Source organism: Amblyraja radiata, chromosome 26 (genome assembly GCF_010909765.2).
Source record: "Amblyraja radiata isolate CabotCenter1 chromosome 26, sAmbRad1.1.pri, whole genome shotgun sequence".
Classification (NCBI taxonomy): domain Eukaryota; kingdom Metazoa; phylum Chordata; class Chondrichthyes; order Rajiformes; family Rajidae; genus Amblyraja; species Amblyraja radiata.
The window spans coordinates 12,925,632-12,952,218 of record NC_045981.1 but is presented as its reverse complement, the minus strand read 5'-3'; the positions used below and the strand labels follow the sequence as shown (position 1 = coordinate 12,952,218).

Below are 26,587 nucleotides of genomic sequence, written 5' to 3'. Positions count from 1 at the left end.
ATCTGCTCAACATAACAGTAGTTCTTTTTAGATGTATAATTAATTTGTGTGTTTGCACAAGTGAGGTTGCAGTAAGGACAGTGGAACAAGGTTCAACACCAGGGACTGAAGTATTTTACTGTTCCATCGATTCCCATCAATTGACAACGGCACAGGAAAGCAGACACAAAAATGGTCAAATGCAGGGTAAATCTCTAATTGTGCCTTAATAATTTACCTCAAGACAAGGGTACGAGGAATACCCTTCTACTGGATATAAAAGTATCCTTGTTTCTCAGTCAAAATTTTAAACTCTGTTGCCATATTAATCATAAACATTTCTGCTTAGCTTTGTCTCATGGTCAATAGTAACAAAGATTTATTCTTAAGAATTTTTATTGTGACAGAGGGCCAAATCCAGTTTCTCAGAGGAATGAAAGATTATTTAGTGCAGTTTCAACCAAATTCGTTTTATTTGATTTCGTGCTGGTAAACATTGATCTTGTGGGAAGCTTTTGATAACATGTGTCAATGAACTATTACACTCCCGGAAACGTCATCATCGTTAGATGTAATTGTTGGCTCATTTGGTAGACTCTAGAATTTAGAAGAATGAGGGGTGATCTTATTGAAATATAAGATCCTTGGGGGTATGACAGGGTAGATGTCAATATGTTTCCATGAGAGGGAGAATTTTAAATGACTGAATACAAGATTGTTGGTGGAGGGGATGGGGGGGGGGGGGGGGGGGGGGTGGGTGGTGGTGTGGTAAGGGAGTCATTTAAAGTTGAGGTGCACAGAATCTCCAAAGGGTGGCGAATCTCTCCAATTCTCTTCCTTAGGAGGTAGATCATCGGGGAATTTAAAGAGCAAGCAGATAAATATTTGAAAGATCTGAAGAATTGGGGGCTATGAAATGAGGTCTGTGACAGGCTTCAAGGGGAGCCCTTTTATAGTGCTCTCCAGAAACGTGAGCATGGAAATCTAGGCTATCACTCTCCAAAGTCAGGAGTGCTATCTTTTTCAATGCCATGTTAAACTGAGGCCATATCTGCTCTCGTAAAAAAAAATACCATGGCAATATTTCAAAGAGCAGATAAGTTATCCCTTGTGTCCTGGCTAATATTTATCCCCATCAACATTCCTAAGACAGATTGTCTGATCGTTATTGCATTGCTGTTGTAGCAAATTGACCTAACACTGCCACATTTTCTATATTTCAACAGTGCCTGCACAGAAATACATCCTTGGTGGTAAAGTGCTTTGGGATGTTCCGACAGGGTCATAAATTATGTTGCACACAGTCTTTCGTTTCTTGCGGAAATGAGACCAGCAGTCTCAGATGATGAAAAGACAAACTATTTTCATGAAATTATCTGGAGTAGCATTGACCCCGGAAAGCATTAAATGCAGCTTTCCGATAAAGTATGCTGAAATTTGCAGTGCTATTAAATACAAATTATCAATGTGATCGCAGGAATTTTCTGAGGGAATGTGTACGCTGAATAAAAAGCTGCCGAACCAGCTTTGTTCTTCATTTTACAATGCTTTCCTCTGAAGGACTTCATTTTTTCACAGATATGACCTTCCTAAGAAAGATTAGAGCAGCATTGCATTACTTGCAATTCTTCTTTGGGTTCCTGTGCTTGCATCAAAAGTATCACATGCTGCCGACCTTGTTGTGAAATAGGAAGTACTGCAGCACTTCAACGGTGTTCACGTTGAATTATCACTCCATTTTTGTTTAAATTCTGAAATATTTTTCAAAGTTCGTTTTAATTATTTGAATTTATTGATCAGTCAATTTGGCTCTTACACCTGAAATAACTTTAAATAGTCACATGCTTAGCGTTGGAACGTGACAACTGTGCTGCTCAGACTCGTGCACAGTGAAGGGTCGTGAGTGAAATTCTGAGCACATGACACCCTTGTAATGCAGCTTTAAATGACTTCAATAATTCTTCCATGTGCAATTCATCTACTGGACCTACTGTATTTGCTCCTTATAATTTACTTTAGTGAAACACAGAACATAATGTTCTCGTGATGACACAGACTGCCTGCATCATTAATAAATGATAAATATATATAACTAAATCTGATATAAATTTCATTTTAATTAATTCAATTCCACTGATTGTAAATCCAAGACACTGACAATCCTTTTATTGCAAGCAATGCACACACTCTCCAATCTCAGGGGGAAGATTAAATAGGTCTGAAGTTGTGTATTGTGCATTTAGTAGTTTGAAATCAATAAAATGTACTTAATTAACTTTTTTATGTGAGGTAGAAATAAAAAAACTTTAAAAACACCTTTTAACAGTTAACTTTAGCGGTTAAAGGATGTTATTTTGGTCTGTCTGTGGAGGAGGTGATTAACCACAAACTGCTCTACTCCACCTTCTGCTTTGACCATCAAGTTTTGAATCCTATTGTGAATGTGTGCTTGACATTTTCCGCTGTCCGCATCTGACACGTTTAATTCAATTTCCACTTGATTTCACCTTGTGGATTAATCATCGTCTGATTTCAGTTAGCTAATCTGGGATTTGAGCAATCCTTGCATTAATTTAGTTCCTGTATGTCACCAGAAATGAGTTGTGCAATTTTCCTACTCAGGAGTCTGAGTCAAGTACAAATTCTCTTCATTTTTTTTCCCCACGAAATTTCTATTTTCAGCTACATTCATTTGTGCGGTTGGTCTTTGACTCATTATTCCTTGCTGGGTCTTTGGTGGATTGTTGAAATCTCTGACACCGAGTTAATGTTAAATTGTAGTTATGCCTACCTTCTAGAAGGGTTATAAAAGAGCTATTTTTTCTGGATAAGTTTTATTTCTGGAAAAAGACCTAACAGCAGAAGAGCCAGCTATTTATGTCACTGCTGTTTGTGAGATCTTCCTGTGCCCGACTTGAATGCTGCTTTCACCACATCACTGCAATGACTGTATTTCAGAGTGCCTGAAGAAGGGTTTCAACCCAAAGCGTCACCTATCCATGTTCTCTGGAGTTGCTACCTGACCCGCTGAGTTACTCTAGCATTTTGTGTCTATCTTTGGTAAACCAGCATCTGCAGTTCCATTTTATTACATAGTACCCATTAATTATGTTTGCCACTTACCTACAAAGTAATCTTACAGTGATCAATTAACTACCAGCATTGTTTTGGATAATGGGCATAAACCCACACAGTGCAAACTACAGAGTGTGCCCCAATCAGGTTCAAATCTGTGAGCTGTCAAGTAGCAGCACAAACTACACCACCGTGCTTTCTTCCTGATGACCCGCTTTTAGATTCATAATGTTAAACAGCATGGAAACAAGCCCTTTGGCCTAACTCATCTATGCCAACCAAGACCAACCTACTAATCGCATTTGCCTGCATTTGGCTCGCACCCCTTTCAACCCCCAGAGAGGGGATCGAGCCAGAAGGGGCGAGACGGAAAGGGGGACCTGAGGGAGGGGGCGAGAGGGGGTGGGGTGAAAACTAGGTAGAAGAGAGGGAGGGGGCGAGAGTCCTTGTGGGCGAGAGGGATGAGAGACCTGGGAAGGAGACGAGGGGGAAGACTGGGAGAGGGAACGAGCAAGAGAGAATGGTTGGAAGTAGGGAGACGAGAGCGAGGTGGAGGAGAGGGAGGTGGTGAGGGGGACGGGACTAGAGAGAAGATGACAAGAGTGATAGGGTGGGAGCTAGAAGGGGGCGTAAAGGAGTGGGGCTAGAGGGAGGGAGCAGTCAATGTTCTTGTCCAAAGGTCTTTTAAAGATTGTAATTGTGTCCACCTCTACCACCAACTCAGGCAGCTCATTCTGTATACCCCCCTGTTTTTCTACAGGGCTGCCAACATTGGGTGAGAGTTTGGAGTGAGAAATTGCGAGAGACCGAGGGAGCGTAGCGACGGAGGGGAGGGGGGGGAAGGGGGGGTAGGGGACGGTGTGGGAGGGACACATAATAACCTCCTCACACATTCCCATGCAAGTATCTCTGTCACTCCTTTAAAATATGCCCTTTCGTTGAACAAGCTCTTAAACATCGCATCTGAATCAGTTTCCATCTGAATGCACTCCGTGAGGATGTTCATCTACGTGTTCAATTAATAAAACAACGAGATTGGGGACATTTCTATTCAACCTGTCAAAGGAATTTGGGGGGGGGGGGGTGTTTAGAAATAGTCAGTGAGGTAAACAAACATAATAGTTGAGTGGCAAATGACAATAGTGCTACCTTCCCATTATTTAACTGAAGGAAATAATGGGTTATCGGGGCTGTATGTTGTGACAGACAGCCTGACACCTTGCATGTCATTTTAATATTACACTTATCCCATCCCCCTGGATATTCCGGATTAATAAATTAAGGTTTTATCAACTAATTACAAATCATGCTAATTACAAATCAATAGCATTAGCCAACTCCAAAACACGAAGCGCTGAGCTTTGGGATCCAGACATCATGGACAACTGGCCTCAGTGAACCAGGGGCCACGGAGTGTTTTTGAAAGTGGGGAGGCTGAGCGATCACTGATCACTGGCCTTGGGGGTACCCGGCAAGGGAGTGGAGCAACTGAGTGGGGGGACAGTGTGGGAGGGGGGTGTCCCCCCTCCCACGGTAGGGACTTTTTGAAATTTGATGTATTAAAATCATGTTTTAGTGCATTGTAGAAATATGATTTTAATGTTTTTTGTTTGAAGTATTTTTAAGAGGTAACTTTTTAAGGGGTAACTTTTTCCAAGCAAAGGGTGGTGGGTGTATGGAACAAACTGCCAGAGGAGGTAGTTGAGGCAGGGACTATCCCAACATTTAAGAAACAGATAGACTGATACATGGATAGGACAGGTTTGGAGGGATATGGACCAAAAGCAGGTAGTGTAGCTGGGACATGTTGGTGGGTGTGGGCAAGTTGTGCCGAAGGCCCTGTTTTCACACTGTATCACTCTATGACTACATTATACCTCCACCATGCATGAATGCTTCAAAATCAAGTGGTCGGGTTTTATTGCCATACATTCAAGCATAGAAACGTAGAAAATAGGCGCAGGAATAGGCCATTCGGCCCTTCGAGCCAGCACTGCCATTCAATATGATCATGGCTGTTCATCTAAAATCAGTACCTCTTTCCTGTTTTTTCCCCATATCCCTTGATTTCGCTAGCCCCAAGAGCTAGCGAAACAGCCCGGCAAACACTCGCCAGCCCGGCAAACACTCGCCAGCCCGGCAAACACTCGCCAGCCCCGGCTCCCTGTCCGCATCTGTCCCCGCCGCTGCTTCTGCTTCCATTTTATCTCTGTATGCTTCATTGTCACCTTCTCCTACCTAACAGTGATCGATTCTACATTTTCATTGAGCCTCATCCCCTTTGATGTCTCGTCCTCACACCTTACACCTCCTTATCTCTGTGACTCCCAGTCTGAAGAAGGGTCTCAACCCAAAACGTCACCCATTCCTTCTATCCAGAGCTGCTGCCTGTTCCGCTGAGCTACTCCAGCATTTTGTGTCTATCTTCGGTGTAAACCAGCATCTGTAGTTCCTACACGTGTTTATTAATCATTCTCTTATACATTTTAATTCTTATGTCTGACAGACTAATAATTATGTGGTGTGTTAACTAAAACTAGTATGTAATTTTGCATGGAATTTGATTTGTAAACTGAAAACATTTGCACACTAGTTATTATCAGACAACAAGTATTGAATACTATTGCATGTTTTGGCCTGAGAAGTCTTATTAATACCGATTCAAGAATATTTTTTGCAGATTTTTTTATTTTCTACAAACATATCCTGCAAAATTTGTTTTCTGTTAATCAGCCTCCTTGGGTAGACTTAGTTGTTTTGTATCAAATTCAAATGCCTCAAATACATTTAGACAGGTAAATGAACATGAAAGTTTCAGAGGGCCACGGGGCAAACATTGGGAAATGGGATCAGCTGAGGCAGGTGGCTTGGTCAGCATGGACGAGTTTGGCTGAAGGGTCTGTTTGTGTGTTATAAATATGCATTACTCTATCAATCAAAATTTATAATGATTCAGTATTAAATTATAAAATGTCAAGATAGAAGTACATAATTTCACTACTAAAATGTTTTGTACTGAAATATTTGGGATGTGTCAGAACATGTAAGAACGTGTTTCACAACCTTGAAATCGTATTACATTCTCGATCATCACTTCAAAATTGAAGGGGATGTCTGCTCGATTTTATTTTGGGATTCTGTGCACAACCTCGTGTAGAGCTGAGTATGTGTTGGTTTGTGGCAGAATACACTGAACTGAGATGCCAGTTATTTACCCAGACGAATGATGAAAATCCTTTAGGAAGATGAAGGAAAGCAAAGTTGGCCCAGTATCAAAGCCAATGGCACCAAGATCAGATTGGCTGATCGTCCTTGCTCCTTGAAAGATTATGTGCACAAAGTAGCTGATACATTTACTCACTAAACAGCAATCACTGCATTTCTAATAAACAGTCAGAGGGATTTGAAAAGAGCTTACAAAAATGCAAGTCCTCATTCCAAAATGAATCACTACTGCTATTTATTGAAACTGCAAATTTATTTCTGAAAATTGTACCACAGTTGAAATGGTAACATTTTGTTCCATACCATCATGCATCCTTTGCTATTAACGTGCACACGTAAATCTCAAAAGGTTGCAAAGGATCAGTTTTCTTGAGATTTGATTTTGAAACATTGTCACTTTTGTTGAAGCAACAGTGCTAAATTATTCTTATGGAGAGTTAAAGCCATTTTAGTTAAATTCACCACTGGGTCTTTGGGACTACTGTAGAGGCAATTTGGGGTGCTATAATGGGCTACAAAGAGTATGTGACGTTGTGCATTATTTACGTTGTTTTCTCTGAATAAGCATTCCCAGCAGATTCCTTTCTAGAAATATAAATGCTCCTTGCATCAATGCATAGATGTGACTGCCTGAAAATTTGCATAAAAATACACAAGCTTGAAAGGTTAACAACAAAATCACTTGTTCAGCTTCTGAGCCCTGTTGAAGTTTTGATTGAATGAAAGAGTGGCCATTTAGTGATTGGTAAAACGGATGAAAAACTGCATACAATAGCAATTTTCCTTTCGCTTCTGCTATGTAGTCGTTCATATTGTTTCTCAAAAAGCATGCTCTAATAAACCACTGAACAGTAGTGAATGTTACAAAGAAAGGTATCTGAGCACTCTTGGATATTTCCCATTATTTTCATATCTTGTGGTTCATAATTCCCGTCTCCTGAATCCTGGAAGTAGATTTCTCTGCAGACCAGCAATTTGTGATGTAATGAAACCTTTGTCCAGAAACAACACAAAAAGCAATAGTGGGATCGTTGGAAACAGACAAGGATGACAACAGTAGGATGACAACCATTCATGATGTGACTGAAGTAGAACATGATTTAGAACTGGCATTGAAGCTTAAATGTGCATGGGTCCTTTGTGCAGATTGGCCATCTTTACAATAGGATGTACTGTTCCGTTGGCCTAAGCAGGAAAGTCCACAATTACCTTGGATAGAGGGAATGAGTAATGTTTTGGGTCGAGACCCTTCTTCAGACTCTGAGGAGGGGGTCTCAGAACGAAGCGTTGCCCATTCCTTCTGTCCAAGGATGCTGCCTATCCCGCTGAGTTACTCCAGCATTTGTGTAAATTAGCATCTGCAGTTCCTTCCTACATAAAGGAAGTTGATGTTTGGTGGCTTGTATCTGTGATTATCCACACGGAGGCCATTTCTGGGCTCCCATCTCGCACGGAAGCTTGCTCACATCTGCTTGGCCATTGCCCATATCTGTGTGTTTCTACTGCCGCCTCGGGATATCCTTCCATCCCTCTGGTCTATTTTATAGCTGCCAGAGCGTTAACAGCAGCGCAAATTCAAAATGAGTGAAGTTTGGGAAGTTGGTAAACTGGGGCACGATGAGTCAAAGCGGTAGCAAATAAGGAGGGACTAAATATTAAACGCTAGGCTCACTTGTTGTCTGTTTCCAAAAGGCTGCAGCTTTGGTTATCTTTTTTTTTTGATAGTGGGGTGTTGATACATGAAGGAAAGAAGCCCATGAAATGGAGGGCACAGTGGCACAGTTTCAGCCTTACAGCACCAGAGACCCGGGTTCAATCCTGACTACGGGCGCTGTCTGTACGGAGTTTGTACGTTCTCCCCGTGACCTACGTGTGTTTTCTCCGGGTGCTCTGGTTTCCTCCCACATCCCAAAGACGTGCAGGTTTGTAGGTTAATTGGCTTCAGTAAAATAGTAAATTGTCCCTGGTGTGTGGGATAGTGCTAGTGTACAGAATGATCGCTGGCCGGCGTGGACTTGGTGGGCCAAAGGGCCTGTTTCCGCACTGTATCTCTGGACTAAACTAAAACTCAATTGTCCCTAGTGTGTAGGATAGAACTAGTGTATGGGGCGATCGTTGGTCGGCGAGGACTCGGTGGGCCGACGAGCCTGTTTCCCCGCTGTATCTCAAGTCTAAAATAAAACTGTACTGCCTTCTCATATTTAACTTGTGACAAGGACAAAGAATTCCAGATGATAAGATAAAACCATGAAATTATTATTGGTATTGGTTCATTATTGTCATGTGTGCTGAGATACAGTGAAAAGCTATGTTTGTGTGCTATCCAGTCAAATCATAGTACACATTACTATAATCAAGCTATACATAAGTACAAAGAATGCAAAGAGAAAACTCAAAGTGCAGAGTATAGCATTGCAGCATTACATGACAGTTACAGAGATGGTGCAGGTAAAAGGTTTGCAATGATGTAGGTTGGTAGATCTGGACGACAGCCTAGCTATGGAAGGACCATTCAATATCAGAGAAGAAGCTGTTCCTGAATCCGGTGGTCGGTGCTTTGATGGTTTTATATCTTCTGTTCGGGAAAGGGAAGAGGAGGGAATGACCGGGGGAAAATGATCCATGATTAAGTGTAAAGTGTAGATAGAGTTGATGGGGAGTGGGAGAGGTTGGTTTGTGTGATGGAATAGATTACATCCACAACTCTGTAATTACTTATGGTCTTGGACAGGACTGTTGCCAAACCAAGCTTGATGCAACCTTGGCGGATGGTTTCTATGATGCATTCGGAGGTTTTATTTTATAGACCATTCGGATCATCTTCCCTGCTGCTCCTGTGGAGCAATCTATTCTTTAGTTTAGTTTAGAGATACAGCGTGGATATTCTGTCCCATTCTCCTGCTCATCCTGTAATCCAACAAATTGTTTTCCTCACACTTATTTTATTATTCGTCTGGGACCTCTGACTGTTTCCATCACGCTTACAGGCAATATGTTCTTGAGTCATGGAGTCAAGCGGTACAGAAAACATTCCCTTTGGCCCACTGAGTCTGCACTGACTGTCAGGCACCTGTTCATACTGATCTTAATAATAATAATAATACATTTTATTTAATGGGCGCCTTTCAGACATCTCAAGGACACCTTACATAGTAATCGGAATAAAAACATATAATCGTAATATAACAAGTAATAAAGACATCACAGAGACACAAATTAAAAACAGAATTCAATCCAAGAACAGAAAATCAAAAACACAGTGTGAAGAGAAAGCAGCGGCAGCCAAAGCGCGCCAGCGTCCACTCTCTCTTCACGGCAGCCATCTTGGACACAGACCTACAGGACTACAATTAGACAAAAAAATCATCCCCCCACAGTGGATAGCACTGTGGAGGAAGGCACAATGTCCAGTCCCCACCCCATGTTCACCCCAAAGTCAGGCCTATTGAGGCCACCGCAATTGCCTCTACGGAGGCCCGATGTCCCTGGCCGTTCTCACCATGTGGTCTTGCCCCGGCGTCGGGAGAGTCCACTCAGCGGCTGGGCCACCTGGAACGGCCGCTTCCTGGTTGGAGCCCGCGGCTGCCGAAGCCGACAAGGCCGCGCCGGTTTGAAGCTCCCAGGCTCACGATGAAAAAGTCGGCGCTGCCTCTCCGCACTGCCGCCTCTCCGCACTGCCGCCTCTCCGCACTGCCGCCACTCCGCACGCCGCCTCTCCGCTCCGCAGACCTGCAGTCCGGAGATGTCGCTCTCGGCGGTCCAGCTCGCCAGAGCTCCAGCACGGCGACCCAGGCAAGGCATCGCCCGCTCCACTCCGCTCATCTCCAGCGCTCCAACACTGTGCCGTCGCCGAGGCCGAGGTGCTGGGCAGTCCCCGCCAGGAAACGGCGCTCCAAGCCCGCTGGTAGGCCACGAGGACGGGTCGACGGGCAGCCCGGAGAAAAGGCTGCCACACCGACCAGGTAGGGACCAAAAAATATAGTTACACCTACCCCCCACATTAAAAAGACCATATCCCCTACAAACAAAAAAACAGGACTCACTAAAAACTATAAAAAAAACGAATTTAAAACAGACGGCTGCTGGCTAGCAGCCGTTCAACAAGATGGCTCCTCCCCGATCTTACACTAATTCCCTTTCATTCTTTACGTGTTCCCTCAGCTCCCTAGATTCCACTGCTCACCTACATAGCAAGTGCAATTTACAGCAACCAATTAACCTACCAAATGTATTTAAGAACATGGAAAAGCTTTTTAAATGGATATATGGTACATTCTTTGAAATATTGGAATTCATATCCTGGCCAACAGTTATACCTTCACCAACAATACTCTGAAGCATACTATGTGGTCGCTTGTCTCTTCCTGTAGTATCAATGTACAAATTGACACCTGTGTATCAAATCTTACAGTAAGTATAGTTCAAAGGATAATCAAAATGAAAAAGGAGCTGATGCTAGAAATCTGACATTTTAAGAAGTGCTGGAAATACTGAGCAGGTCAAGCAGCATCTGTGGAGAGAGAAGCAAGAGAAACATCCTGGTGTAATAACTTTTCATCAGAACAGTATTGACCATTTTGATGAATGGTCATCAACTTAAAGCATTAACGGTGTTCCTCTTTCTGCTGGTGCTGAATGACTTCCTGATTGCAGCCTTTTCTGTTCATATCACAGTTCAAAGTGTATATGATTGGTACAAAGCACTTGACCATATTCTCGAGTTGTGAAAAGTGGAATCGTGATTCATTTTTTAACAATGTTCTACTGATAATAGAAAAAACTGTTGAACAGTTATTTTGGCCGAGGAATACTGCATGTGCGTGTGCGTGTGCGTGTGTGTGCTGAAAAGAAAAGGGGAAATTATTTTGTAAATGGCTATTTGCCGAATATAATGGTATAATTTTAGATTCTTATAAATGATTGTTCTCAAAACATTGGACTGTTTTATCACAAAGTGTAGATTGCATGTGATTGAAGAACTACATTTCATGAAGATAATATCAGTAATTTTTTTTAATGGTTTGGTAGTATAAAAATAAAGGTTGCAGTCTCTCATCCCAGGCTGGAGCACTAAGTAATAGGTTGGAATCTGATGGATCTACAAATAAGCAGTCTGCTATCAGGGGAATGCATTCATTACAAGACTGAGGAGATACTGTGCATAATGTGTACGGCTGCATTGGGATTTATAAATGTCTGAAGGTCTTGCTTGATTTACAAGGTGCTTAGGGAGTCGGTGAGCTGGATAAATAAATGCTTGATTAGTATGGAAGAGGAGAGAGCTAATGGAGTTTGGTCACAACAGAATATACTGAGGTATGGAATCTGTTGAAAGCAATGTAGCTGCTGAACATCACTGAGATGAAACATAGATATGGATCTCATCAGTGGGGTGGGAGGAGAAGTGCAAATGAATAATGTTGTAAAGATTAAATAAATAAATCTGTGTGGTGGGGGTCAAAGAGATCTGAACAGTAACGTACCAAATGTGTTTCGTTAAGCTTCAATACAATGGTGGACAACCTCAAATTTATTAGTTACATGCCATGACTGGGATTTGCTGTTACTTGTATTTGTTGCTGAACATGTTAGATTTGGAACAGCTCTCAAGTTGTCTTTATGCAAACACATGTGCAAACCTGAAATTGCCAAAGTCTCTGAGTCATTTAGTACTTAAACAGACAGGAAGGGAGCCAGCTCAACTGCATAATCAGGGTGTGCCTGTCTCATGGGTGTTTGCTGCAAATGAAGTACAGCGCCTCCTTATATAGGAACTAGCTGGCTGCCAATTGGTGTTCTGAGGAAGTTGCACAGTCAGTTGTTAAATTACACAGTGGTATGGATGCACTTGATTGGCTTACCAAGAGTAGGTACTGGTAAGCCCCACCTGCTACTTGAGTTGTGCTCAGAATTCTTGGATCTCTGCTCGGCAGCTTAGGTTTCAGCTTCAACGATTTCATTGAAATTGTTTATTTGCAAGTTATTTTGATCTGGAACGGGTGCCTGGAACAATGGTTCTTAATGCTGAAAGTGGCGTTGGTAAGTTTTAGTCTGTGACAGGAAATTATTTTCCTTTTAAACTATCAGTGTAATGATTAACCTAGCTGTTTGTTTACTTCATGTCCATTATGGTTACTAGCTTGTAATCATGAAGTAACCAAAAGCATTAAGGATTATAAATAAAGTTTACGTATAACTTATTACTTTATTATATTTACCACACCAACCTTTAAACTAAAATATGTCCTGTGACGCTTTTCCTGTTACCTCCATGTTCTAAACGAAAAATGAACGTGGCTGTAACTTTAAAATTTTAATTCTTACTATATTAATCGACCTGCAGATGGTGTTACACCAGACTTTACTGAACGATTCGGAACTAGCCATTAGATTCTTATTGTATAAATGGATGACTTTGATGCAAAATTATTGAAATAATTATAATACATGGTGTCAACTTGATCAGTTTTAAATGACATGATTTTCATTGATTAAGTTAAATGACAACCAACCATTGATTTGAGTGCAATATATATGTGGGACAAATTGAAAATACCTGATGTACTCAGCAGATTGGAGACACAAACAGCCAATATTAGAATCTTGAGCAAAAATAACAAGTGCTGGAGTAACTCAGTGGGCCGGGCAGCTTCCCTGGAGGACAAAGATAGGTAATGTTTTGGGTCAGGAAACTTCATCTGTTCATGTCCTCCAGAGATGTTGCCTGACCCACTGAGTTACCCCAGGACTTTATGTTTTACTTTAAACCAGCATTTGGCATTCTTTGTGTCAGCATCATCGAAGGGAATGCACAGATGTTTCAGGTCAGGTCTTCTTCAGACTGATTTCTTCGATCGGTCTGAAGAACAGTCCTGACCTGAAACGTCTTTTGTCCATTCCCTCCACAGTTAATGCCTGACCTACTGATTTCCTTAAGCACTTGTGTTTTGATATACTTAGCTGTTTGGATAGCAATTGTGAAGGGAGAGAAACCAAGTTATCCTGATGAAAGATTGAGGAAAAGCAAATGACCTAAAACATACAATCTGTCTCTTTCTCAAGAGATGCTGACTGGCTTGCTGAGAATATGGAATATTTACTCCTATTATTTCATTTTTCAAACATTTGCAGTTTTGCCGTTATGATACTTGTGGAGCATCACTATTATCTTTAACGGTCTGCAATTTCCAATTTGTGAAGAATAATATGCAGAATCTTTTTCCAACCATCCACATGGTTAAGTAGAGGCATTAAAGAACACAATAATATACTTATTCCATTTGGGTTGTATATAGAAGCTTCATTTCTCCAAAAAAGCATTTAAAAAAAAATAGGCATTCACTTCTTCCGAATGCTCCAAGCAGTGACAATTCAGCAGTACTGCAGCAGTGCCGATTCTCAAAAATGCTGATCGTATTGCAGTGTAAGATACTTCACAGCTAATTTCTACGCAATCTGCTTCCACGAGTTGTAGTGTGAGAACAGCCAAATAATATTTCTGATGTTGACGAGGGACAAATATTTGTTAGGACACCAGTGATTACTTCTTTAGTTTGAATTAATGTTTCATCCAAAAGTTGGAAATTCAAATTAAATCATTGCTATTTTTTTATTTTAATATTTAAGCAAATTAAAGGAAATAAATCGATTCAATTGCTATAGTAAAGACACTCAAAATCTTGATGTTTTGCTCAGACTAAACACTATCTCTATAACTTTCTGTAACGTTGGTAATACTAATCAAGATTTGCGGGTCACAGTTTCTGAATTTTATATGCATGTAATATGAAGTTAGAAGGAAATGCAAAAGAAATTCAGCCATTGCAAACCTATCTACAAACTTCTTTAGAGAGTGGTATGTAGAAACTGCATATGCTGGTTTACAAAAATAGATACGGTGTTGGAGTAACTCAGCAGGTCAGGTAGCATCACCGAAGAACATGGGCAGGGTCCATGAAGTTTCGGGTTGGGTCCCTTCTTCAAACTAAAAGAAATTGGTACGGGCTGGGTCCCTTCTTCAAAACTAAGAAATTGGTACTGATTATATGGTCTGAAATGTTGTAAAACGGATTAGATTATTCAGCAGCCCATTTTCAAGGAATGTACTGCATTGTCCTGTAAATTATTTTTGTCGCTAAGGGAATAAAAACACTCAAGAAATGTATCCCGTTGAGGCCCACTTAATGGGTTTTTAGAAGTTGTGATTAAATTATCCTCTAGTATCCTGTCTGCACTGTGACATTTCAGTGCCACTCTGCCATAAGACTTGTGATTTGTATTGTTCCAGTTGGACCGGTGAATATGCAAATAGTGATGCAAGAGAAATAAATTGCTGGGGGAACTAGGTGGTTCGGCAGGATCTGTGCAGGCAAAAAGATGGTCAATGTTTCGGGTGGAGACCCTGCATCAGTCCTGATCGAGTGTCTTGACCTGAAACATCAACCATCCTTTTGCCTCTACAGATCCTGCCTGACCCGCTAAGTTCCCTCAGCAGTTTTAAGCTACAAATAAGGCTAATGATAGCTGAAATCCTCACACACTATTGTAATTTGGTTGATGGTGACACCAATTTTCAAGTAGTTCATGAATGACACAATGTAAAAGCCCTACCCCACGGTACAAGTTCATTCCAAGACCTCTCCCGAGTTTGCCCTGATTCGAACTCGGAGATTTAAGGTAATGGCCACTCGTCGGTACTCGGGGCCCTCGTGGACATTTTTCTACGTTGAAAAATCTTCACGAGTCTTCCCGAGTACCTGTCGCTAGCGTTACGAGCCGCTAAGAGACGTCCCCGAGCTACGACGTACCTGCTACGTTCATTCTCCGTGCTTACCACGAGTTTGATTTTTTTAAAACTGGAGAGCTCTTGGAATGAACTCGTACCGTGGGACAGGGCATTTATTCCCCAAATGTTGAATTGTTTCTTATTCTGTTTAATTTTTATTGTATTTGATTGCATGCCATTTGTAGTTGTGCCACTCAATTTACTGTTGTCTTGTTTGCTGGGTGCTCAGTCTTTGAAATGAGAAGCATCAAGCGAAAGCACTCGGGGTGGGCAATGGATGCAACATTTTCAATTTTCTGTTGACGAATGGGTTAACTGATGAATTGAAATACATCATTGTATTCTCAATAAAATGGACAGCACCTTTAGAGATATGGCCAAATATGTAGACCATTAGCAAATCTGTGTTCCTATTAACCCCAGTGCTGAACATCATTGCAATTAGGACGCAACATTTGATTTGTTGCCGTGTGGGAATGGTCGGGAAATCACTGCTGCTTAGTTCCCTAATGATCTTCACTGCTGGAGTAGTCTGTACTTTGTTGCTGCTTCAGTCCAGGAACAGTCTGCTACAAGTGGGAATTCTCAGGCGTTCAAAGTATTAGGTGCAGTGGCCTGAGATTGAAATCTCCTCTATGAGCAAGCTGCTTGGGTATTCCCAGTGACTCTTTGGTATAATTTATGAGGCCTCAGGCCCGATATCACGAGCCATGAGCCGAATTGAGTTTTGACCTCAATTTCTTCTGCTCCCTTTGGGGGGAGTGGCCTGCCATCCATGAACAGCTGAGCCAGGGGCAAGAAACTTAAGTCAGTGCTGCCGACTCTGAATTATAAAATCTGTTTGCTAGTCAAAGCAAATTAAATCAGAACAGTCCGTAAAAATGGACTGCAGATGATGAAATCATGAGCAAAAAAAGACAAACTACTGGAGGAACTCAGCGGGTCAGGCAGCATCTGTGGAAGGCAATGAATAGATGATGTTTCAAATCGGGACCCTTCTTCAGACTATAGCTGTACAACCTTTAGGAGGAAATCTACTGTTGTTGTTTTAAAGAAAGAAAATTTAATGAAACATTTCTCCTAAAACCCAATCAACATTTTCCAATGTATAAATTACATTGTACATAGGTTATAAGAAGTGGTGAACTTTGTTAAATTACATTTTTGCAATGATCTTTCTCAAATTTAGAGAACGCGGTTTCATTTGTCAAGCCATGATAATGGAAAAAAATTTTTACCCTAAAAAGTGAAACAGAGCAGCAATTAATTAATTCATGTGAAACAGTGAAAACAAATTGCATAGACACAAATACTGGAGTACTGGAGCACCGTTTCCCATGCTTGTAAATGAATGTAAACTTTATGTTTATAACCTTTATAAAGTGTTGCTACCTCAAAAGGCAATTTAACCAGCTCCTGTAATGGATAACTTAAAGTGAAAATGTTATTACCTGTTGCAAATATGCCTTGCCATGTTGAAACCTGTGTGAGCTCTAATTAGTGTAAGATTTTTATAGATTTTTTGAAAAGTAACTCCAGCACTGAGTAATGGTTAATTTTGTTTCTCTCTATTCTAATAATGTCTGCTGCTTCAAGCACAGATGAACCTTATTCATTCAACGTGTTTAACGAGCCACTGGTGTAGTGACCTAGAAAGCAATCAACATTATCATTACAATTTGGTGGAGGATGATCTATTTGAAGAATTATAAATCTGAAGAATGATATTGTAAATTAGTGAGGGGACATTGTTGTCATTCACCGTTAGCAACTTATTATGTTATTTCGGATAGTGTTTCTCCACCATTGATTCAGAACCTTGTTCCCACTGCATATCTTGCACTCATACAAGGAGACTTTCACCATATATTTTAATGTGATCAAATCTGCAATGGCCATTACAGATTTCATACATTAATTTCTCAAGAAATGTGTCAAGAATCAGCAATTATAATCTGAGTGTGTTACAGGAGGTGATATTAAAGCGGATAACCAAAGCTTGATCAAAGACATGGACCTTGCAGATGAAAAGAGAGATAGGGAATTTATAGAATATCTGTCAGGACATTCAGTAATAGAAGCACATTAAGGTTACAAAAGAGGCTTGGGTTTGAGGAGTGCAGAGATTTCCATTAAAAAATAACCCTGCAAAACCAATAATGTTGGCTATTTGTCCCTTCAATCCATCTCCTTGCCATTCATCAAGATCATGGCTTGTCTTCCTCCTAAATGGTACCCTTTGAACTGTCCTCTAAAATTGATTCCCCTAAAATTCAATGCTCATCTGGACATTTCCTAAATGTGATTTACTGCAACTTCTTCGATGCAATGTCTCTTTTGCATCTCAATCATCAAATCATCAAAGCATGGAAGGCTGATGGCCAAGGCTGAACAATTGAATTACGTCAGATGGGTGTCCACTGGTTGGTGTATTCAGTGAGCCAAATGAACTGTTTCATTTGGTTGCAAAGAAAATGTGCAGATTCCACAAAAATGGCACCAGAAGACAAGACTAAAAGGTTGGGCAGTTAGTTAGCCACCAAGTTACCCCTAGTGTGTGTGGTGTGAATGGTAGAATTGGGGGTGGGGGGCTATATGTATATATGTACGTAGTTTGTTTGTTTATACTATTCTTATAACAAATGTAAAGCACTTTGGCCAATGAGAGTTGTTTTTTAAATGTGCTATATAAATAAATGTGACTTGACTTGATTGCAATGCACATAAAAACTGCCATTTATTCTTAGGAGCGAACACGCAAGCTATTCACAACCACTAATCATGCTAAGAGAGATTAGAGTACAGATGGCTTAGTTTTACTTAAGATCCTTGTGAAAAACACCTTGCTGTTGTAACTGGCATATGGTTGAAATGTTGATGGCAGTTTCTCTAAATGTGAGACGGTTCACAGGAACAGATACATGAGGGTTCAGGAACATTAAAGTTCGGGAAGTGGGTTTGGATTCTGAGTGATTTTTCACACAAACAAAACACGCAGTGATAATGATGGGTCATCGAGGATGGAATTAAAGTCTACCTAAACCACTCATTTTGTTAAACCACACGTGTAACTACATAAATATTTAAATTTCTTAAGGATTTACTGCTGACCAAAATATATTTTCAAATGAAACTATTATTTATTTAGTTGCCAAGGTAGGTTGAGTGCTCTGGCCTGACATTACCCCAGAGATGGAATTTCCTGTCATCACAAGTTGCTTCACATAGCTCCAGCTGGTGGCTGGCCTCTTCAGACACAGTGAGCCTGAGTTACAGTCTTGACTTTCTCTCTTTCGCTGTCTTTTTTTTCGCTCTCTCAATCTGTAAATACATAATGATCACCTGTTTAAGGAACTTCAATTTATCAATTTTGCAAACATTTTCATAGAGCGACTAGTGTGCACTCCAGGTCACGATCATTTGGATCACTAGGTCACTATCATCATGATAGTTTGAACCCGATTTTTTTAAATGAGTTAGTAATCTAGTGAATAAGTAGTCTTGTGTTATATGTTAGTCACCATATGAGATCCTGTGTCTGGATTGTAGTTTAATCATCTTGTAATTGCGTGTACATGTTTTGGTATCCTGTCAAAGAACCACACCCCAGTTGCGTCAGCAGAATATCGAAGAATATATTGTCCACATAGGATAGGTGACGATCCTTGCAATTTTAAGCCTCGGTTATTGCTTCAACAGATTTGGAGAGGATATGATGATGATCCCTCCCTTCCTCCTAGTTTACTATTTTGAGGTGTTGTTAGAGGTTTGAAGGGTCTCCATCTGGAACAGCTCAGTATTTAATTTATATTAAAAAAGTTGTACAGCATAGAATAGGCCCTTTTCCCCTTTGCACATATGCCGACCAAGGTGGTCATCTTTGCTAATACCATTTGTCCCTGTTTGGCCTATATTCCACTAAATGTTTTATATCCATTGCATTTAGTTCTGCACACCACACTAACTGGACGGATGTGGTAGCAATAGGGAGAAATGCAGAGGAGAAGCACCAGGATGTCATCTGAATAGTGAGCTATAATATTAAGGAGAGATTAGCTCACTGGGTTTATCCCCATTGGAACATAGGAGGTTAAAAGGTGACCTTGTCAAGGATTGCAAAATGATGAGGGGAATAAATATGATAGATAGTAAGAACGTTTTTCCCAGGACGGGAGTGTAAAACTTGAGGGTGCAATTTTAAGATAAAAGGTGAGAAATTTAAAGGAGGTCTGAAGGGTAAGTTTTTCACACACAGGTAGGTGAATCATCGGAAAGAGCTGCTGGAAAAGGTAGTGGAGGCAGATTCTATTGCAATGTTAAAAATAAATTTGGACAATTACTTGGATAGAAACAGAGTAAAGGGCATGGGTCTAATGTGACCAGATGGGATTAGCGTTAATGGGCATGGTGATTGGTGTAGATTAGGTGGAGTAGAAAGGCAGTTTTTGTGCAGATGACTAAATTAAAGAACATTCCTTATTAACATTAAAGTAGAAAATAATTGTGCCACTTTGCAGGTTGGGCAGCATCTATGGATTCAGAAACACAGTTTCATTTAATCAGAAGCCCTGTTTCTCTCCACAGATGCTTGCTGTCCTGCTGAGTACTTCCAATATTTCCTGTTTACATTTCAGTTTTCCTATAACTGCAGTTATTTTAGTTGAGTACATTCCTGATTAGTCTGTTAATTGAGAATGATAATACAGTTGACTTTTTTTTTAATTGGTTCAGGTAATCCAGAGAAGAGTAGACAATTTGGAGAACATGGGTTAAAATCCCACGATGGCTTGAGAATTAGAATTCAGTTTAAAAACCTAGCACTGAAAAGTTATCGGTAAACATGACCAAAGTGGCTCATTACTTTTCTTTTTGTGATGGAAACCCATTTTCTATTGCCAGTCTGGTCTTTGAGTCATTCATCCTCATGACACAACTAATTTAACATTCCTCTGGGCTGATTAAGGTATCCACTCATATGTACCATTGCTAAGATGCTGCGTCATTATTGTTTTAAGCCAACAAGGAATGTACAATAAATGCTTGTATTCCTGAATCTTGGGAATCGGATTTATGAAAGTCATCCTAAACAACATAATTTCACTGCACAAGTTTGTTTGCGTATCTGGGAATCTCAAGTTCACATTGATCTTAAAATATTGGCCCAAGGATATCCAGATATTCCCTGTAGAATGTGCACTTCTATCAATAGCATAGGAAACACCTTGCAGGAAGCTCAAATATAAACCATATCCTTCCACCTCATTCAAACAGAAATCATTTCCGTTTTCCAATTTTCAGTTGCTATATTCTGAGCTTGCATCATCATGGGATCTCTTTGGAAATAACAGCATGATATTTTGGAAGTTTTTAGTTCATTTTTGGTGGTGTTCAGCTGAGCAAGGCTAATTTTTGAGAACCAAAAGAGACCTATTACCAAAATGTGGATCAATAAACAATTAGGTAATTTCTATCCTAAAAATGTAATTTGATCATGGTTGGTTCACTGACGTACTTGATGATGCTGTTTCTAAAATGAATTAATGCTAGATCAGCCAGATCATTTGTATGAATCTTAATTTCTGTAGTTGACTGCGTAGGAAGCAATACAAATATTTTTTAAAGTAAATTTCTCCTTCTCTGTGAGGTTATGATTAACTATTAGGACAAAATTTTGTTCCTGAATAGATTATAGAGTCGGATTTTAAATAATTCTAATTTGCAGTCTGATTACTAACAGCAACCAATGCTTTTTCATCATCCAAATGCAGGTCGTTAGAATACCACTTCTAGTGGTTTTGTTTCCTATAAATGTCAGTGGAAGATTTTTTGTGCTTAATTTTTCATAGAATGAAACAGGCCAGAAGGAGACTTTTGGGCTTAACTTGTTAATGGTTTGGAATCTTACCGGACCCTCCTCCAGTGCTGACCAGTGTCTGCTCTTCAGGGAGCTAAAATTTAATCACTTTAAAATTGGTATTGGTCCTACACGGCATATTTTCGGTGATTCACTCTAGCACATAATGATTCGAGAGATCTGTCAGCATGTTCTGACCAAAGTTGACTGAGCCTCTGTCTCCACAGGGGTAAAATTTGTACCTTGCCTTCTTCGGCCAACCAGTCCCATCTCCACTAAGCATTATTGTCCTCAAGTGTAGTTTCAATTGAAATCAATTACTGCAAGTAGGATGCTATTGGCGGAATGGAAATTATTTTCTTTGATATTTGGTTGCTGGAACCCCTTCCAGAAATGTAGGCATTGGGTAGGAATGTCATTGAGGGAAGCCAAAAAAAATGGATCTTGACGAAAAGAAGAATGAGGATATTAAGGCGGCACAGTTAGTCGAGCTGCTGCCTTACGGTGTCAGATAGCTTGGATGTTGTTTGTGTGCAGTTTTGCATGACTTCCATGGTGGGTTTCTTCTGGGTGCTCCAGTTTCCTCCCACATCCCAAAGACATGTTGATTGATGGGATAATTGGCCAATGCAACTTGCCGCTAGTGTATTGGTGAATGGTAAAATCTTGGGGTTATTGATGAGATCACAGGGTGGTTAAATTTGGGCCATGGAAGGATTGATATAAATGGATGGTTGATAGGCCGAATGGACTTGGTAGTTTGAAAAGCCTATTCTCTGCTATAACTCTCTAATACTATTTGACTCTAATCAAGGAGTGGTGGAAGAGGATATATCAAGGGGAGAAAGGAACAAAATGGAAACTACAGTGGCGAGGAGAAAATTCATTGCAATGGGAGAATAGCAGTGTGTTAGAGATTGAGATGGATGCATTATGAGTGTGTGGAGAAAAGCTGAGACCAATGCTTATTTTTGGAGAAAGGAGAATTCCAGCAATTATCAAAGGATAGCGTGCTGGCCTGAACTGTGTGTTTGTTTGGTAGGAGGTGGGGGTAGAGAGGGAGGAGCAGGTCAGAGGCCCAGGGCTGTGAATGTTAGTTGGAGGGAGAATAAAGTATTATTTGAAACAGGGACAACAAAATGAGCAGCAACTTGATCGAGAGAGGCAGATTGTTTCCGACATGAATGTGGACAGCTGAAAGGAAAAACTCATTTGGAAGATTGGAAGATTATCTTAAACATAAAATTCAAAATCTTAGCTATTTTTCAGACCTCTCCACCCTGACCCAGAACTCGCTTCAATCTAAGCGTCATTTGAATAAAATTATTTGTGTTGCATGCAATTTCTTTTTAAGTTTGTTTTTCAAATGAAAGATTGTTAACTATGCTTAGAGCTTAAGTTACAAAGCCTACTTTGTTCCTTGTATTCACAGGGTTATAATTGGGGACATTCTTGAGTTTTCAGCTGTTTGGGACTCTTCTGTTCTCGAAGTATTTGCTGGTTTTCTAAGTTGGAATGTGTGATCCTTGTTTGGGATCCTGGTGAGACTATTGCTGTTTCTTTCTTGGTTTAGTTTGCTCTATGTGGATTTCAAATGGAAGTGTCTGAACAATCTTTGGAAAGTATCATGTTGTTTCTGGGCTATTACCAGAATGGAAGCTATGAGGTTGTAGAAATGTATTTCACTATTGTATGTCCTATCAGCCTTACTTTAAATAAAAAGGAGACAGAGGCTTCGACCTGAAACATTAACTGTTTCACTTCCCATAGATGTGGCCTGACCTGCTCAGTAATTACAGCATTTTCAGTTTTTATTTTTAGAATTCCAATATCTGCAAAAAAAAATTAACCCACCCAACCATATTGCACAAGATGCTGGCTCGCACCCCCGTTATTTGATTCACTGACCTAAGTCCTCCTAAAGGCTATGTATGGCATTCAGTTATAACAAGTTTGCGTTGTTCAAAGTTATCATCATTTACTCCACCATTAGGGAATGATGTTGAATGATGTCTGTCAGCATTGCCATTGATTATTTTTTTTAAAGAAAACTGATTCTGGCCACTAAATCAATGCCACCAAATTCAACTATCTTATCAAAGTGTAAGGTAAATTCTTCAACATTGTGCTTTTGTTTTGCTTGTACACCTTTTCAGGTACCATTTTTTAAAATGATATACTTAAACAATTTGTGAAAATGATTGTTAATGATATACTTCTACCTGTTCTATGAAACCAAAGAGTATCTGTTGAAATGGTGGTTAAATCTGTCTGAAAATAAACAATATCTTAAAAACTGAGATCTATTTAAAAGCATGTTGCTCCATATATTTGTAATTCCCATTTGTCAATGTTTGCAAATAATAGAAGGTTATCCTGGCTTCTGTTATTTACATTGGTATCTTTAATTTAAACCTTTTTGAACAAATAGTATGTTTCCTTGTGCAAAACAGCATATAATACTTGCCTTGTGTTTAAAACAGCTGCTTGATGTCAGAAAAATAGAAGCTTAAAAAAAGGCACAAGTAGGATGTTCTTGGAATAGAAACTTTCATAAACCCTTAAAAAAAAAAAACCCCCAAGAAAAGCATTCAAGTGAAGTAGCCCATGATGGTATTTCAAAGTTAAAATGGCATTAGATGAAAGATGACGTATGGGTATGTGTGCCTTCCAGACACGGTCTAACTGCTCTTGCTTATCTCCCCAGCATGAGGAACACCTAGCTGGTTATGACTATGAGCTTGCAGCAAGTTGTAGGTCTGCATCACCTGCCACAAGCTACACCTCACCTGGTCCTGGCATTTAAAGTCACTTTCTACTTGAATGTTTATCCATAACCATCTTCCAAACCAATTTGCCACGCTCTTGTGCAGCAGGAACTGAATGGCAACCACTGCAGCAGCAGTTAGATCCAATTGCAACATTACAACATTTGCAATGGTTCCATGGTTGCCATTTGTGATCCTTCTATCTTGAAGGAGTAAATAAAACTTGGAAGTGTAGGAATGAAGCATTAAACTTCTGCAGTTAAAAAAAAAACCGTTCATGATCCCAAGACATTATTCAATTAAATTTAGGGAGTTTGGCTATCGTTACCAATACCATTCTCTTATTCAGCATTGAGTTCATTGGCTCCATCTCTGCATTGTTTATCTGGAGCATTGCATAAAACTTAGCTGCCATGCTTACAGATGGAACAGCAACTACACTCAATATTAAAGCAATAGTGGTGTGGAGATGCCTCAAAGAAATTATAGGGATATCAATAAATGTAACTTTACAATTGTATGGTGCATTTAGCTCCCTGCTGTTACTTGAATACTGTTTTGGGATCATGAATTGTCTTTTTATTCACAGAAGTTTAAGACCTCATTCCTCAACTCACTACGTTTAGTTTCTCCTTCAAGATAGCATGATCACTTTTGGCAGCCCTAAACCCATTGGAAATGTTTTAAGATGACTGATTCCAACTATTTATATCACTTTAAAATAAAGTTCAAATTCCAGAGAGGAATTTGAATTTATAACTTTGTAGTGGTTAGTTCAGGTTTGTGTATTATAACTACAGTAATATTACATTGTTTGGGGATCTGAGGAGTGCCAGATAAGAAAGAGAGAGACAGAGAGAGAGAGAGAGAGGGGGAGGGAGGGAGAGAGGGATTGGCAGGCAAAAATGCCTGTCAATAATTTGGTGTAACCATATATAACCATATAACAATTACAGCACGAAAACAGGCCATCTCGGCCCTACAAGTCCGTGCCGAACACTTATTTCCCCCTAGTCACATCTACCTGCACCTGTAGGTTGGGGCATAATATTTGTGTGAAATGGATCCTGAAAGGACAGGGTGACTCAGTGAACTGGGTCTAGGTGACTTGTAGAGCAATAGATTAAAAGCAACAATGCTTACAACCAGAGGTGTTGTGCCGTTTTTTAAGACATTTTCACAACTACAAGCAATTTTATAGGATGACATTTTACCCATTATATTAAAATGAGAGCAGGTTCTGCCAATATTTAACCATTGTTCACTCCTCATAAATGCCATTTAGAATGCAGAGTTATCTCTTTTGTGTTTCTCCATTTAAGACCAACCTGTTGGATATAACATCCAAAAGGGACCACATTTTTTTGCATTTGGACAGATACTAGTTTTTTTGGCAAATATTTTGCCTTCAGTGTTATGGAGTAAAATGTATTGAAGAGCATGGCTATTTGGATTTTTGCATTGAAATTTAATTGCAACCCATCTCTTCAGAATATTACAAAAAAGTTAGTGACATTATCTGTGTAATTAGATTAGGAATCATATGCTTGTCGCTCATCTGAGAGTTTTAAAATAGTTAATGAGTGGAAGTTGTGCTGCACCAGAAGGATGAAAAAGGTCATCTGTATTGATTATGGTAAAGGCTTGCATTTACTCATTCCTACCATGCACTGAACAAATCAAACAACTGCCTGACCTCAGCTGCCATGGTAACCTGGGTCAGTGATTTTCTTAATAATTGAATTCACAGGGAAGAACCAGAAATCAAATGGTGACCTTGATCTTTTCCACTAATAATATTTTCTAATGGCGTTGTCGAGCATTGTTCCGCAAGGTGCTATCACGATAATGAGTAACTTCATGGCACTGACAGCCCTTTAATCTATTGCACAAGCACAGAGTCTTTACCTGGAAGTCAAATTAACGACTGTTGGAGGTGGTGCAGGGAGGTAATGCTGTGTCCTTGGCATATTCAAGGAACATGCACCGCACATTAAGCCCCTGAGGAAAATTATCTCTGTTCCAGAGGAACCGTGAAAGAACTGTTCACTTGATCGCACTTCACTACACTATTTTTATCCCTTTTAAACGTCTTTGTCCAGTTCTCATTTGAAAGTGACCGTTGAACATTACACTGCTACCATTTCTGTCTTTCCATACCATAAGACAAACGTATTTCTTTTTTTGCCACAAACATTGTTCCAAAGTGACAAGGAGTGTGAATCCAGACTGATTTTCTCCACGTAACCTAGGGAACAATGATGAAGGTGGGGGAGTGGCAGATTTTCCATCAGGTCAGAATAACCACTTTGCTGCCGCTGCACTATAATTCCGAGCCTTACCATGCGACTGGGTGCAGAGTGGGGTCTGTCTGCACAGATGGCTGCTCACACTTGATGCCTTTAACATCTGCTGAATCTGTGTCTCCTCCTCCCCCCTCCACCTCCCTGCACCACATCTCCATCCAATTTGTGGGCGACCAAAACTGTCAGTGTGGTCAGAAAAATTGACTGATAATTGGCAAATATATTTGCATATGTCAATGAACAAGTTGATTGACAAAAGTAAAAATAAATAATAATATCAGCTGTCAGTTCTCACGCTGGTGGATAGAATTATATGCTTTTGTTGTGATAAAATTAAATGTATATAAAACAATTTCTTCATATTAACAGACAAATTGCTCGGAATTATAGTCAAGATTTGTACTCTCATCCAAATGTGACAAATTTCGGAAAAGTTTTGCGTTTGTGGTGCCAGGAGTTATTATAATTATTCTTGTAGCAAATCATGATGATTGAAGCTTGGACGATGTGAATTAGATAGTTATTACCATAACTCCCTTCAAATGGAGTGGAATACATGTTAAGTAGCAAATGAGATTAAAGGCTGTAGAGATAA

The 26,587-nt window shown here is 40.0% G+C and overlaps 1 protein-coding gene across 3 annotated transcripts in view; it reads left to right on the top strand.

Annotated features, from left to right (window-relative positions):
* cyth1 (cytohesin 1) overlaps window positions 1-26,587 on the top strand; it is a 178,460-nt gene that overhangs the window by 69,887 nt on the left and 81,986 nt on the right. The window contains exon 1 of one of the 3 annotated variants that reach the window (XM_033044278.1): window positions 12,162-12,318. The exons of the other annotated variants lie outside the window; for them this stretch is intronic. Coding sequence (XP_032900169.1) covers window positions 12,291-12,318 — 28 coding nt within the window. The 5' untranslated portion in view covers window positions 12,162-12,290. Of the gene's footprint in view, window positions 1-12,161; window positions 12,319-26,587 lie in introns of those variants that run through there. 3 annotated transcript variants of the gene reach the window in all.